Source organism: Epinephelus fuscoguttatus, linkage group LG5, assembly GCF_011397635.1.
Source record: "Epinephelus fuscoguttatus linkage group LG5, E.fuscoguttatus.final_Chr_v1".
NCBI classification, from domain to species: Eukaryota; Metazoa; Chordata; class Actinopteri; order Perciformes; family Serranidae; genus Epinephelus; species Epinephelus fuscoguttatus.
Window position 1 is genome coordinate 15,747,677 of NC_064756.1, and position 14,679 is coordinate 15,762,355.

General features: G+C 41.6%; 1 protein-coding gene across 8 annotated transcripts in view; it reads right to left on the bottom strand.

Moving 5' to 3' along the window:
* Positions 1-14,679, bottom strand: part of trip12 (thyroid hormone receptor interactor 12) — a 55,830-nt gene that overhangs the window by 11,374 nt on the left and 29,777 nt on the right. For all 8 annotated transcript variants that reach the window (XM_049575920.1, XM_049575924.1, XM_049575923.1 and 5 more), the window contains 18 exons: positions 12,840-12,923; positions 12,557-12,652; positions 12,331-12,482; positions 12,178-12,213; positions 11,981-12,076; positions 11,790-11,882; positions 8,818-8,979; positions 6,463-6,531; positions 6,165-6,330; positions 5,258-5,375; positions 4,651-4,807; positions 4,159-4,312; positions 3,401-3,629; positions 3,105-3,223; positions 2,454-2,661; positions 889-989; positions 408-582; positions 112-253 (listed from right to left, as the gene is read on the bottom strand). In XM_049575920.1, the coding sequence (XP_049431877.1) occupies positions 112-253; positions 408-582; positions 889-989; positions 2,454-2,661; positions 3,105-3,223; positions 3,401-3,629; positions 4,159-4,312; positions 4,651-4,807; positions 5,258-5,375; positions 6,165-6,330; positions 6,463-6,531; positions 8,818-8,979; positions 11,790-11,882; positions 11,981-12,076; positions 12,178-12,213; positions 12,331-12,482; positions 12,557-12,652; positions 12,840-12,923 (2,357 nt within the window). The remainder of the gene's footprint in view (positions 1-111; positions 254-407; positions 583-888; positions 990-2,453; positions 2,662-3,104; positions 3,224-3,400; positions 3,630-4,158; positions 4,313-4,650; positions 4,808-5,257; positions 5,376-6,164; positions 6,331-6,462; positions 6,532-8,817; positions 8,980-11,789; positions 11,883-11,980; positions 12,077-12,177; positions 12,214-12,330; positions 12,483-12,556; positions 12,653-12,839; positions 12,924-14,679) is intronic.

Below are 14,679 nucleotides of genomic sequence, written 5' to 3' on the forward strand. Positions count from 1 at the left end.
TGTCAAGTTTAACAGGGGGCTACAGCAATGTCAACTTTGAGGACATGATCTAAAACAGCAGTAAATGCCTTTATGTATGTTGGGAATGTCATGTTATGCTTGTTGTCTTACCTGCAGGTTGAGCTGCTCTGTGGCTGTGCAAAGTCTCTGGAGTACATTCAGTGCAGGGTTACTGCCATCCACATTTTCAGAGTTGAAGTAGCGCTCCACAAACTTACTTGCCTGTTCTTTGATCCAGGCTTTTATTTTGTCTCTACAAACCAATAAAAAGAAGTCCACACATTAACCTCACCATCAGTGACTGATCAGTCTGCTCTAACACTTAATATCAGTCACAAGAAAAAGAACGCCACTGATATGAAACAGGAGCGGGAAATAGGGTTCATCTTTAACTCTCATCATCGTACCTGTTATTTGAAATTGAGTCCTTGGGAGGCGCCCTTGCCAGGCCACTCACCCCCGCCGTGCGTGAGGGCTCTGAGTTGGCATTGTTGGTCTGGGCACCCAGCTTACCCCAGGTTTTGGGATTAAGACTGGCCAAGAACGATGATTTGGGTGACTGAGTACTGGTAGGGCTCTTGGCTGTAAAGAACCCAGAAGGTAGATTAGTAGGGTTATCTATGGAGTAAGCAAATGTACAAGACCACAAAATGCCTTTTAAATCCATGACCAAATGCTGAACAATACAGTCAGCCACACGTTACTGAACAGCAACAGAATCTGCTGTCAATCCTGTAGTTACAAGGGAGGGGGACATACTGGACAAAATATTATTTAATGTGCCTTTCTGCATGCCTCTGAAGTGTCTAATGGGGATTTTAAAACATCTCACACACACAGACAGACAGACAGACAGACAGACAGACAGACAGTAACACTTCAACTTACCCTGATTGTCTACTTTATCATCATCTCTTGGGGGAGAGTACTTGGGCCTTCTGGGCCCTCTTTTAGGTAACCGTTTCCTCTTTAGGACATCACTTAACCGCCTTAATGAAGGAGAAAATAATTACTATGACAGTGATGTTGATAGGTTTTCATTGTAGTGAGTCCCTGAGACCCACAGGTGGTCATCTAAATGTGTCCCAAGGAAACTGAGTGAATACCCAGTACATTTATTTTGACCAAAAAAAAAAAAAAAAAAAAAGTCAATGTAAGGTCATGTTTGATGTTTAAAAATGTAGGAAAAATTCCAAATCTGAAAACTCAAAAAAATTATATAAATGCCACCTCGAGTTGTCAGTGAAGATTCTCAGTCATCCAGGTCATGGTACTCGTAAGTGCTATATCATAGGCAACTGGACTTGTTTGCGTTTCTTGAAGACGTTTCGCCTCTCATCACCTCTCATCCAAGAAGCTTCGAAGAAGCTTCTTGGATGAGAGGCGAATCGTCTTCAAGAAACGCAAACAAGTCCAGTTGCCTATGATATAGCACTTACGAGCACATCTTGAGTTGAACAGAGAGCAACAAAATCATCTACCAAGTATCAGTAGTCTCTCAAACTTTTTACTAAATGAGAGTGTGAGGCTAACCTTCTAGGACTAACTTTATTGAGAATAAACTCAACATTCTGTAATATATATAATCTAAAAATAACATTTAAAATTGGGATTCAATGCATAAAAATTTATATAAGCCACTTAATAAATCTAACAGATTCTTTTGGGAAATATGCTTACACTTTAAAAATGTTTTCCTTTCACTCATTGACACCATGAACAAAACAGGATCTCATCTTGTGAGATATATACAGTAAGAAAATTATGGCTGCTAGTAAAAATATTTGTTTAGCATGACATATCTCCCGGACAGAATCATCGGGTTATCACTGACATGAGTGTTTAATAAAGCACTGATCAGTCGCCACATGTTTATCTACCTATACAAAGTTTGTAGCCTTGACTGTGTGATCTCGTCTGTGCTAGAAAGATGCACAGGCAGTAAGAAAACTGTGACCTGTTGATTATCTTCTGTTGGACACGAGGTTTCTTTTGTTTATTTCCATTATTTCAACACAGATTTGTTGCTCATAATGTGGAATTATTAGGGGAAACAATGGGGTGGATGCACTGGATGCGTCGATGGTGAGTTTAATACGTCTGTTCGTATTTTAATGCATCAGAGATGCAGGACTCATACTTAGCAAGATCACTGCTATAAAATCTGTTTGCCCAATTTATTACAATGACAATTGAGGAGCATACATACATGAGTCTATGCTTAAATATCAAACATTATTAGTGTTTTTGTAAGGGATTCTTGTATGCTACAATTTGCTGCTAATAAAATTTGCTCCAGCTGTTTTAAGGTGATTCAACACAGGATGCAACTGCAATTTGTGATGATGAGGATAGTTTCCAGTGCAACACTAGCACTAGATTGTGTTAGAAAATTCTTTTTTAAACATTTCTGTACACAGCCAAAGCAAAGCCACACATGGCCACATACTCACCCCTGCGGGCTGAGGTCTAGTGAGTCGTCCATGCTGTGCTGGAAGCTGGGTGAGCCCAGATCAGGAGTTGCATTGTTAGCAGATGTGGTGGATGCAGTGCTGATGGTGGTATTGCACAAACTGGCAGTGCCACTGGGGCAAGCCTTTGGGGGACTGGTGACCAGAAAGCTCTCGGACTCTGAGAGGTTCTTCACCTGGTGCATGACACCTGGAAGAGAAAGGAAGAAGACGAGCATTATAAATTGTCTAAAGCCTTAAAAAATTGCACAATACACAGCAACCTCTTGACAAAGAAAATGCAAATGAAAACACTGGTAGCAAAAACATTTTATTGCCAAAATTAAATGTTAAACTGCAGGAGCCTAATGAACTTGTAAGGTTTAGACAGAGGGGGCATTTTTGTCTATAATGGAGTGGGAACCGTAGATGAACAAAAAAAGGGGTGATTCTCAACCACTAAAGCTTCAGACAGCTTTCGGCTTAGAAATTTCCCACCAAAGATGGCCTAAAAATGACAAGCTTTTCACAGCTGTGCAATACTGTCGATCTTCAAAGCATGTTTGTCATGTATTTCAGCACATGTTCGAGCTAACGCTTGTCTGCTCCCCAGAGTCGATGACCTACAAGTTGGTAAATGGGATTATGCAATACCTTCTCTTCTGAAATAGACACTGAAGACATCAGGCAGCTTCTGCATGAGGATCTCAGCCATCTGCAGAGAACCCACTACAATCTTCAGGTCCTGGCTGGATAGCATGGAGGCAATGTGACTGCAGAAATGAACATATAAAAAACAGATTAAAGTCAATTTAATTTCAACTCTAAGACTGTCACCAGGTGTTTTTGAAAGTTTTTTTTAAAGAAATGATCAACCTCTATTAAAGACAACCTTCTGTTCCTGCTTTAATGTCAACGTTAAAAGTAGCTCACAGCCTGGGCATCGTTACCTGGACACAGCATGGTTCCTCAGCACATCCTTTAACAGCTCTGCATCAGCAAAGTAGATGATCCTGAGGATGGCTCTAAGGCACTTGTGTCTGACAGCAGGGCCGGCCGATGAGCTGTACACCTCATACAAGACCCCGAACAGAGTTTTGATAAAGCACTTTGCCAGCTCAGGGTCCTCCTTCATCAACTGGGCTCGTGCGTCTTCTCGACGGACCTCCTGGTGACTCCCTGGAGAGACACAGTGAACAGGTTGGATTTATTTTCTCAACCACACTGCGACACTCACAACTCAGCTGTCCCTCAATGGAGAAGCTTATACACGTCAGTTATACACATGAACACAATTGGAAAAGAAGTGGCAACAGACTGACTGTGGCTTCCAGATAAAAGCAGCTGTAATCTCTGCTTTCACACAGACATAAATCTGTCGTCAATTTATCAAAGTGTCAGAAATGGGCAAAGTAGCAAGAATCTGGGTGACAAACGTCCACTGACTTGTACTCAGTGAATGCATAGTGGTTTACGTGATAATAAAACAACAAGAAAATACTGCAGTTACAACTCATTTATCTTTTAAACATTTTTGCCATGAAACTGGGTCACTGTTAGAGCTGTAACTTGTGTGACTCAAAGCCAATAGCAGCTGGCATCAGGGTGCTGATAGCGAGAGCTTATGGTTCTTCTGTTACTTAAAGATAAAGTACAATGTACTGTCATCTCAACATAAATCTCCGTCATTCCAAAAGACCCGTATTACCTGTATTAGGGTTGGCAAGAGGATTCGGCTTCCTCTGGATACCACGTGCTGTTCCTGTGTCTTCATTGATCTGCTGCATAGAGTTAAAGTCAATTGTGTACACACGGCCCAGGGTCGACAAGCTGATCTCATCCTCCCCGTTCTGGTGTGCTGTCTGCAGGGTAAGATAATCACCAGATACAACCAACATCAGTGTCCCAAACAGACTTGATGTGTGTGTAAATGTATCAAGAGAAGGTGACACACTGCGAACAGACTGAGTGTTGTCAAGAAATGAAATGCAACAACAGATTAATGCCATTATGCATCATTTAATAGTTGTCTTGTTGTGTAAGAGGTCGAGAATGACTGACCAGAATTAAGTCTATGTTTTTATAACACTGAGGATATGCACTGTGACTCAACATATCTCAATGTGATTCTCCAGCAATGATGATTTCATCATAAACACTGAGGTTTAAACAATATATAATGTGGATGGTGCATCCATACCTCAATGATGCGGCTGTCAATGCGGTTATAAGGGTGCCACAGTCCTCGGTCGTCTCTCCACTGCCATATTGCTCCTTCTGTTGTCTGGGCACTGCCCTTCTTGAGCATTACATCAACTGAAAAGATGCCCTCTCTAGGCAAGCAGGGCATCAGCTCACTGTAAGAAGAAGAGCGGTTTGAAAAGGCTGCAGAATTCTGTTTAATCTAAATTCAGTTTAACCGTCGTCAGGTGAAATGGATATGATTTTTCTTTAAACAATTTTACTCAAGCATATTGTGGCAAAACAGCTGCATCTGTGGTTCAAGGTCTTAGAGAAGCAGGAGTAACATTTGTGACACTGTTGTCTGCCACACGTTAGAGTATACTTGATACAGCTTCTGTTAATTGTGCTGGGGACGATGTGAGAACATTCTGAAGGCTTCCAAATAGTGTCATAAGTTAGTTATTAGGAGATTCATATTCAGTAAACAGCATTTTCTTGCTGCCAGCACAATTTATAGGGGAAAGCGCTCCCAAATCCCAGATGTGGTGCTATTTCTTGCCATGTCATCCAACAGGATCTACACTCATACCATACTGAAAAGAAGTCGGGCTAAGAGACCTTACCATATGAGGGAGGTCAGTTCGTAGAGCTCCTGGGGGCTCCGGGGTACCAGTTCAATCTGCTCCTGGCAGCTGCCATTTGATGCACCACACAAGAGGAAGCGCAGAGTTTCTGCTATGTCTGTTTAGAAAAGGTAACACAAACACAACTCAGTTTTTAGCTGCATCTGCAACACATATTATTCTGGATGCAAATCAGATTTTAGAGGCAGTCAATGAGTTCATGTGAGCACAATGAATTCAGTCTAGATGGTTAAAATTAAGGCACAGATTTGCTTGCACAAGTTTAAAATGAGGTGTGCTATTAGCATGTCTAAGCTATTGCCTGCACACACAAATACATGCAGCTGATAGGTGTCGTTAGCTAGATACAAGCTAAATTTTGTACTGTCACAGTACAGATCCCGTTACACATTGCAAGTTTGCCTTAAATATTGTTACAAAATGCGTTTTACCAGAATAATGATGTATCAAATACCTTAGCTCATTACAGAACAGAAACACAGCTGAATGTGTACATCTACTCAGGTTATGCTCAATCAAACTAGGTCACTGACATCTGACATAATAGGGGTCAACGCCTAGAATGTAAATAAGTTAATAAGTGAGACAGTTATTTTGTAAACTCTGTACAGCCTAATTTCCCCTGAGGGAGAATGACACACAACCAGAAGTTATCCTTGGATTGTAGCGATACACACAGAGGGGTTACAACCATGTGTCATAGTTAATTTTGTTTTTAAGGACCACAGCTTATGTTATGTTGATTGACAGCAAGATAAGATAACTTTCTGATTCTTTGTTTCCCTGTAAAACATTTTTAAATATGCATGACTGTGATGACAGGGCGTAAATCATTAAGTGTGTGACAAGGGTGTGACTTCTTGTTGTGTGTGTTAGGGTTACTTACTCTGTTTCATGAGCTGGACTGCCAGGCAGGGGCAGTTAGAGCACATCAAGGAAAACATACGCACAACCATGATAAACATCCCCGAGCTGAGCACAGGAGGAGTGACTACCAGTAGCTGCTGAATGTTGGTCAACAGGTCCCGTGATGCCACCTCCTGCAGCAGGTTCTGTTGATTTGAATACATGTACACACATTAACTGGGAGTCAAATGGCAAACAGAGGAGATAATAGAGAACTGGCTGACAACAGGAAAACAGCAGATATGGTGTTGAGTCTTAAAAACAACTGAGGTACAAACCTCCTCATGTTGAAAGTTGTCCACCAGTCTGGCGAAACAGAGGCAAGTGCTTTCCACTGATTTTTTATCCTGAAAGGGAGATTCATGAGTAGAGCCATTAGCGGATATTTACAATGGGTGACAGCAAAAGAAATACTTGAAATAAAATACTATTTGAAGTATCAATGTACAGTGGTTACAATACAGAGGAGGAAAAACACTCAAACATTGACATGATCTCAGAAAACTACATTTTTGTGCTTATAAAAAGCAGGCTGGGTGACTTCCTATCTGTTTCAACATCAAAATGCTGCTGTAGCCACTACTGCTATAGAAACATGGCATTAGGTATTTCTCAGTCAACTGCAGAATAATTAAGTAATGCAGATTCTTTCTAATGGGAGAACAAGCAACATCTACTGGCTTCAACTACTGATGTAGTTCCTGTGAAACTGAACTATGTACAATTAAATCATGACTCCTTGTCTAATGATTAACTAACACACTATAAAAGTGGTGCAACTTCCCTAAACTACTTTTCTTCAGTTTAACACATGTCTACAGTCATGGTAATAAATGAGAAAAACATATCCTCTCAGTTATGACCCTCCACCTTAGGTGAACAACTTGTGTATTACTGTCACTTTTGTTTCTTTTCATTCCCTGTCATTGTTTAAATATAGTAACACAAAACAGGTGCATTTCTTATTTATTTTTCTGTTACAAGACAAATATATGAAAGTGATTTGACACAAAAACATAAAACAAAAAGAAAATGTCAAGGACATGACCTGTACTGTGTAATCAGCTGTGCTACACAGCACAAAATATGCACCACTATACTGTGTGAATTTGTAGAATATAATCTGAAAACACCAAGGTTGGATGGCCAGCTTTTTACAATATGGATATGTCTATATCCATATAATCTCCTTTCGAATGACAATGCTGTGAGACAAGGTACCCTCACTAAGCTATGGTCTGTCTCCTACTTGACCTAGTTACATTTAAGATGCTGGCTGCTTGTACCTAAAAATGACTAGGGGTGCCCATTCAAAGTCAGGGATTCCTCCTCAGTCGTCAAAGATTGCTTCAACTTCGCTCATCAGTGTGGTGATTATTACTCTCAGAAAGTTGCGGAAACAATGCAGCAGCATGGAGGAGGAGAAACTTATCACCATAGGGCTTCCAGACATTATCTTTTCTCTTCTGCTTTGAAGTGGTGAATTTACAGCTCACAGACTTAATGCTCTATGGCTTTTGCTTGATATCTACTGCTGGCAACGTTTGTTATCGCATACTTCTGATCTGTCATTCGCACAGTAAACTTGTTTATTGTATTACGTGAATGCCGCTGTCACTCTGAACGTCCCACTAAACCCTGATCAAAATTTAAAACTTTATACTGAATAAAAGAATGACTTGTTGAATATTCGTATTGAACAACCAAACCTGATTCATAATTCTGAGTCAGTTACAGCCCTAAAAATGACACATTCACAGTTATTTCCGTTTTTCATATACATACAAAGCAAGCTAGCATGACTTGTATAAATTATTTCTTAAGTCACATCTAACGCAGGCCTTGCTTATTACTCATGTAGAAAAACTGACAAACCTAACTAGGGGTGTACCCAACACAGAATTTTGTCAGTCAAATCAAATTTGGCTTTTCAATACAAATATTTGACTATTTGTTCCTTTTTTTAATGTAGACTATAAAGCACCCCGTTATTGAACTGCTAGAGTTTTGAACAGGGTTCAGCAGGACGTTCAGAGTGACAGTGATGTTCATGTAATAAGGTAAACAAGCCAAGTTAGCCCTCAGAGCTACTGCATGCTAACTATGCCATCGATGGATTGCACAACATTTTTCACCTGAAGCCTGACACTATCGTATGAAGCTGCTGTGAGGTGTAAATTCACAACTTCTCACAGGAAGGCAAAAGATAACATAATCTCTGAGTCAGACCGAGCTAAGCCTCTCTTCCTGTAGGCATCATTCCTTCTTCTCACTCACACTGGTCCTGGGTCCAGGTCCACAGCTGCCTGTATCCGTCTCAGACATCGTCACTGAGCGGATGGGATGACTTGATGTAGTGTAATGATTTTACCTCTAAGAGCGGTGCGAAAGCAAGGAGCGTGACTCTGTAGCTACCTCTGGGGACTGAAATGTCCACTGCAAACTAACTCTAAGTCAGCCCCTGACTGCTCAATTTGAAGAATCTCAGTCAACTGAGGGGTCTGCATTTATGGATTAGAATTCAGCTGGAAGCCCTAAACCTCAAAACTTGTTTCAAGAGGAACCCCACCTGAACCAACACCCTGCTGTGATGGTGTTGCATTTTATAATTTCTGACATGGGGAAAAACGCACCTGGTGTGTCAGTCTCTGAGTCAGCAGCGGCAGCGAATCAGCAACAAAGTGGAACTCATCTGGAGTAATGCTCTGGCAGCAGTTGGCTGCAATGGCCAAAGCGTTCCTCTGAGCATTGATGCTGAAGAACTCTAGGTAGAGGAGGCAGTCTGCGAGTCCACCCTGTGACAAATGAAATGGTAACATTATTGCAGTGCATGATTGTGATGATCTTACAAAAACAGGATGATTTAAAAGGATAAAGGATTTTTCAACCTGGACCCTATTGTCCCATGTATTTCCATCTGAGAGACTGATGTGAACAACATTGTTTGAAATTAGTCCAGTATTTAGTGAGAGGACAGCATCTGGCAGCTGCGCAACAGGCTGAAATGTAAGCATATGGGGCACTGAGCACTGTCGCTGGATCTCCAAGTGTCTCGTTAAGTGGAAGTTTCGTTCTGAAACCTCACGAGATGTCACTTATTGCCCAAAGACAACAGTGGAAATGTGTGTGAGATTTGGAGTGAGTGTGGTAACCAGAGTAGTATACAGAAACATAGTTTAGTATTATCTAATAGATTTCAAATGTCATGGATGATTATTATGATGATTTCGACAGTGTGGATAAAGCCTTTGAATTCAATCGCCATCTATATTTATTTGTGTCTCAGTGTACACATGAAGAGTGGATGAGGGCAAGGAGAGAGACAGCAGGGACAACAGGCAGCAGAGGTTTTTATTTTACCATTAACATGTTCATTATATCCCGCTAATGCTTCTTGTTATTGCACTATCCACTTTGCTGTTGTGACACTGCAAATTTCTCTGCTGTGGAATAATAAATGACCCTCTTATTAGAAAAGACCGTGTATAGGGGCTTGTACAATAATCATTCATTGCCACTAGGTATCTCCTTGATATGAAGGGAAAATGTAGGTATTAATCGTAATAAAATTATAAGTCATATAATACCAAAGCATAAATATATTTTCCACCACATGTCCACACACTGTGGCATACATAGTGTCTGCTTATTGATATCACTTATTTTATTATTATGAATGTCAACTACTGAAAATGGGGAATCAGTCTATATAGATTTATTGCAATTAGTTGACGTTTGCACCTACTAACTGTTTATTAACTGTTTTTGCCCTTATCCTGCCATGCTTTCATGTGTAGCGTCATGCAATGTAAACATAATAACGTTAGCTTATAGCATTAGCCTACCTCCACTCTATCTGCAGCAGGTATCTCCACTCTTGGAACAACAATTTTCTTTAGGAAAGTAAGCACTGGATTTGTTCTCTTTGACTGGTAGTAGTCATCCCAGTCAAAATGGTCACTGCAGACTCGCAGGTCTCAGCATGCTCTGCATGCTCAGTGTATGGACAGGAGTATGAGGATCCATTTGTAGCACTACTAATCAAAACTTCAGCGTGTCCATATACGACAAAGGTAGTAGTATTTGAAAGCTGTGTGAAGTGTAGCTCTTCATTGTGTCAGCACTAGGGCTGTCAATCTTCCCCCAAATTCAGATTCGAATTTTTAATGTTTTTTATGTTAAAAATTTGAATAATATTTGAATTTTTCCTTGGTATAGGCTATAGCCTAGGCCTACCACCGGATTTTTATATTTTTTGTGTCATAATGACGTTATTTTAATATTTTGCATCACATGCAAAAGTGAGCGTCTCCAGTGTTGGTACTGACACAGCTGCACAGCTGGAGACGTGTTGCTCCTCCTCACTTCAAGTCGCTGTCATCAATTTTTAACCTGCAAAGGTGGCAGTGCCATAACACTGTAGGAATTTATGAAAGCCCTTGTGAACATTTCAATAGTTACACATTAAAACAATATTTATTTATTTATTTAATTGCAAATAAATATTGTTTCGATAGTTACACATTAAAACAATATTTATTTGCAATTACTCTATTGAACGACCCCGAAGCATGAGCAAACAGGCTGTGTCACTTCGGATCAAAGAGATGCACCCTGTCACTGTCAGCGCAGGGCTGACAGGGCACCCTCCGTTGAGAAGAGAGAGAGGAGAGGAGAGGAGAGGGATTGTAGGTCTGTTTGTAAACCGGGCTTCTCTGACAGTCATGTATTTCCCCAAAAAACATCTCTTAATGGACGGTAGAGCGCTGTTTTTTTGTTTTTTCCCCCCCAAATATTCGAACCTTAGTTTCCAACTTCAAATATGCTTATTTTTACAAGAATTCGAATTGTTTTCGAATAGCGAAGTTCGTTCTGACAGCCCTAGTCAGCACAGTTCGAAATGCACAATCACGAATCACTCTTTATAGCATAGGCATTCTTCACACCGGGTCACAGCACCCACAGGAACACCACCAGTCTCCTGTGAGCAGCTTGCTCACCCTTTGCTGCCTGTTGTGTCTCTCTCTCTCTCTCTCTCTCTCATCCACCCTTGATGCGTATACTCCAGCTCAAATAAATACAGGCAGCCATCAAATTCAAAGGCCTCATCCACATTGTCAAAATCAGATGAATAATGATCCATGGTATTAAAAATCTTTTAGATAACATTTAACTATGTTTCTGTACTCCAACACAACAAACTATTCCCGCTACTACTCATTCTTACTCCAATTCTTCCACCTATAAGTCACATCTCGTGAGATTTCAGAGCAGGATTCCCGCTTGGTGATACAGTCACAAATAGACTGGATCAAGTAAAAGGTAAGAGACACTTCAGCCTCTTATAATAACAATCTGAGCCGGTCTGTGGCTAAAAGTACCACTTTTAATGAACATATAGTAACTAAGTTCAGTTGCCCCATATGATTCCATTGCAGCTGGTGTGCAGCTGCCCAGCTGGTGCTGTCCAGCTCAATACTGGCACAATTACAAAAACTACTGTTGACATCAGTCACCTAGACATATATACTACATGGTAAAAAAGGGTCCAGGTTGAAAAATGATAGTTATACCTTTAAGGGTCTGACAAAAATACAACACTTACAGCTTGTAAAATGGCTTTGCTGTGTCGCCTTGACAACATCTCCAGGGCAGTCAGGGCCTGCTCTGCTACGTCAATGAACTGGATAACCTGAAGCTGCATATAAGAAGGGGGAACAATCCATTAGCATATCAAAAGGCCACCATTGCGAATTAACAAACGATTAGGGACGGATAAAGAGCACAGTGTCTTACCTTCTCCAGGAAGACAGGAATAGCATCGACCACCACAGCAGAGGATCGAGGGAGTGCCTCCATCATATACGTGAGTGCACGAGAGGCATGATTCATCTGTGTGCAGGGAGCAAAGGCATATAAGGCAGTGGCATTACAAAAATGGATGACTCACACCAAAATATCTACATACAACAATATAACTCCATCATACTCACAATATCAAAGTTATGCTCCATTTGTAACAGTGTAATCTGTGAAAGAAAGTCGAGAGTATTAATATGGAACCAGATTAGTGGTAGTCAAATATCACAGTCATTTTCTACATGCATACAACATGCAGGACAATGACCAAACAGAACAGGACTAACCAAAGCAGGCACCACACTCTTCACAGGGAATCCACCAAGTGTTTCCTCGTTGCCCATCACCAGCAGCTGGCACATCTCAATGGCAGCCTGGAGCTGTTGAGACTCGTCACCTGTGGCCTGCAGGCCTTGTAATAGCTGCTGAGCCTTGGAGCCTGGAAGCAGAGTTTCCAGCAGTTATTTAGAGCCTATCAAATGCGAAGAACATGGGTAAGGAAGTTGTACTCACTTGCTCCACTGCCAATGGTCCTGTGGAACAGCTGGGACATGCGGGGCCCCAGGGGCCCAAAAAGATGTGGGGGGAGACCCCTGGCTTCCAATAGGGCTATAGGGACAGAGACAGAAAAGTTACAGAGGAATTTTAAAAAAGGTAGAACTGAGAGAACTGTCTGTGAAGTCTTTATACCTAACAATACCATTAAAAATCAGTGACAGTGATCAGTGACATAGTCCACAAATGGTAAATGTAAGTAGGGACTGACTGGTAAAGCTGAGAGGGGGAATGAACATACCTTGAAGCCTTCCCATTTCAGAGTCATCAGACTCACTCTCTCCAGAGGTGGTCATGCCCACTGCTCCAGCAACTGAGCTTGAAGCTGGACACAGAAAAAAAACAATACATTTAATTCCCACACAATCTCAGTACAAATTTCTTGATCATCCTTAGAATGATTCATTTTCTGTTACTGCCTATCAGGGTCATGGGGGGACTGGAGCCTATACCAGCTGACATTAGGCGAGAGGCACGGGGAACCCTGGACAGGTCACCAGACCATCACTGGGTTGACACATACGCCATTTTCATACACAAATAGAGTTATAGGGCCACTACAAATTCTGTTTTTCTGGGCTCCTTTGCATTTTAACAGCAGAACCAAATGAGGGTAGCATCATTCTACTCCAGTGTGTGATTATACACTGCATCTTGACCGACTGACATGTTACACAACAGCATCAGCCTCCAGTGCGACATAAAACATACAGTACAGGCCAAAAGTTTGGACACACCTCCTCATTCAATGCGTTTTCTTTATTTTCATGACTATTTACATTGTAGATTCTCACTGAAGGCATCAAAACTATGAATGAACACATGTGGAGTTATGTACTTAACAAAAAAAGGTGAAATAACTGAAAACATGTTTTATATTCTAGTTTCTTCAAAATAGCCACCTTTTGCTCTGATTACTGCTTTGCACACTCTTGGCATTCTCTCCATGAGCTTCAAGAGGTAGTCACCTGAAATGGTTTCCACTTCACAGGTGTGCCTTATCAGGGTTAATTAGTGGAATTTCTTGCTTTATCAATGGGGTCGGGACCATCAGTTGTGTTGTGCAGAAGTCAGGTTAATACACAGCCGACAGCCCTATTGGACAACTGTTAAAATTCATATTATGGCAAGAACCAATCAGCTAACTAAAGAAAAACGAGTGGCCATCATTACTTTAAGAAATGAAGGTCAGTCAGTCCGGAAAATTGCAAAAACTTTAAATGTGTCCCCAAGTGGAGTCGCAAAAACCATCAAGCGCTACAACGAAACTGGCACACATGAGGACCGACCCAGGAAAGGAAGACCAAGAGTCACCTCTGCTTCTGAGGATAAGTTCATCCGAGTCACCAGCCTCAGAAATGGCAAGTTAACAGCAGAGACCAGATGAATGCCACACAGAGTTCTAGCAGCAGACCCATCTCTAGAACAACTGTTAAGAGGAGACTGCGCGAATCAGGCCTTCATGGTCAAATAGCTGCTAGGAAACCACTGCTAAGGAGAGGCAACAAGCAGAAGAGATTTGTTTGGGCCAAGAAACACAAGGAATGGACATTAGACCAGTGGAAATCTGTGCTTTGGTCTGATGAGTCCAAATTGGAGATCTTTGGTTCCAACCGCCGTGTCTTTGTGAGGCGCAGAAAAGGTGAACGGATGGATTCCACATGCCTGGTTCCCACTGTGAAGCATGGAGGAGGAGGTGTGATGGTGTGGGGTGTTTTGCTGGTGACACTGTTGGGGATTTATTCAAAATTGAAGGCACACTGAACCAGCATGGCTACCACAGCATCCTGCAGCGACATGCCATCCCATCCGGTTTGCGTTTAGTTGGACGATCATTTATTTTTCAACAGGACAATGACCCCAAACACACCTCCAGGCTGTGTAAGGGCTATTTGACCAAGAAGGAGAGTGATGGAGTGCTGCGGCAGATGACCTGGCCTCCACAGTCACCGGACCTGAACCCAATCGAGATGGTTTGGGGTGAGCTGGACCGGAGAGTGAAGGCAAAGGGGCCAACAAGTGCTAAACACCTCTGGGAACTCCTTCAAGACTGTTGGAAAACCATTTCAGGTGACTACCTC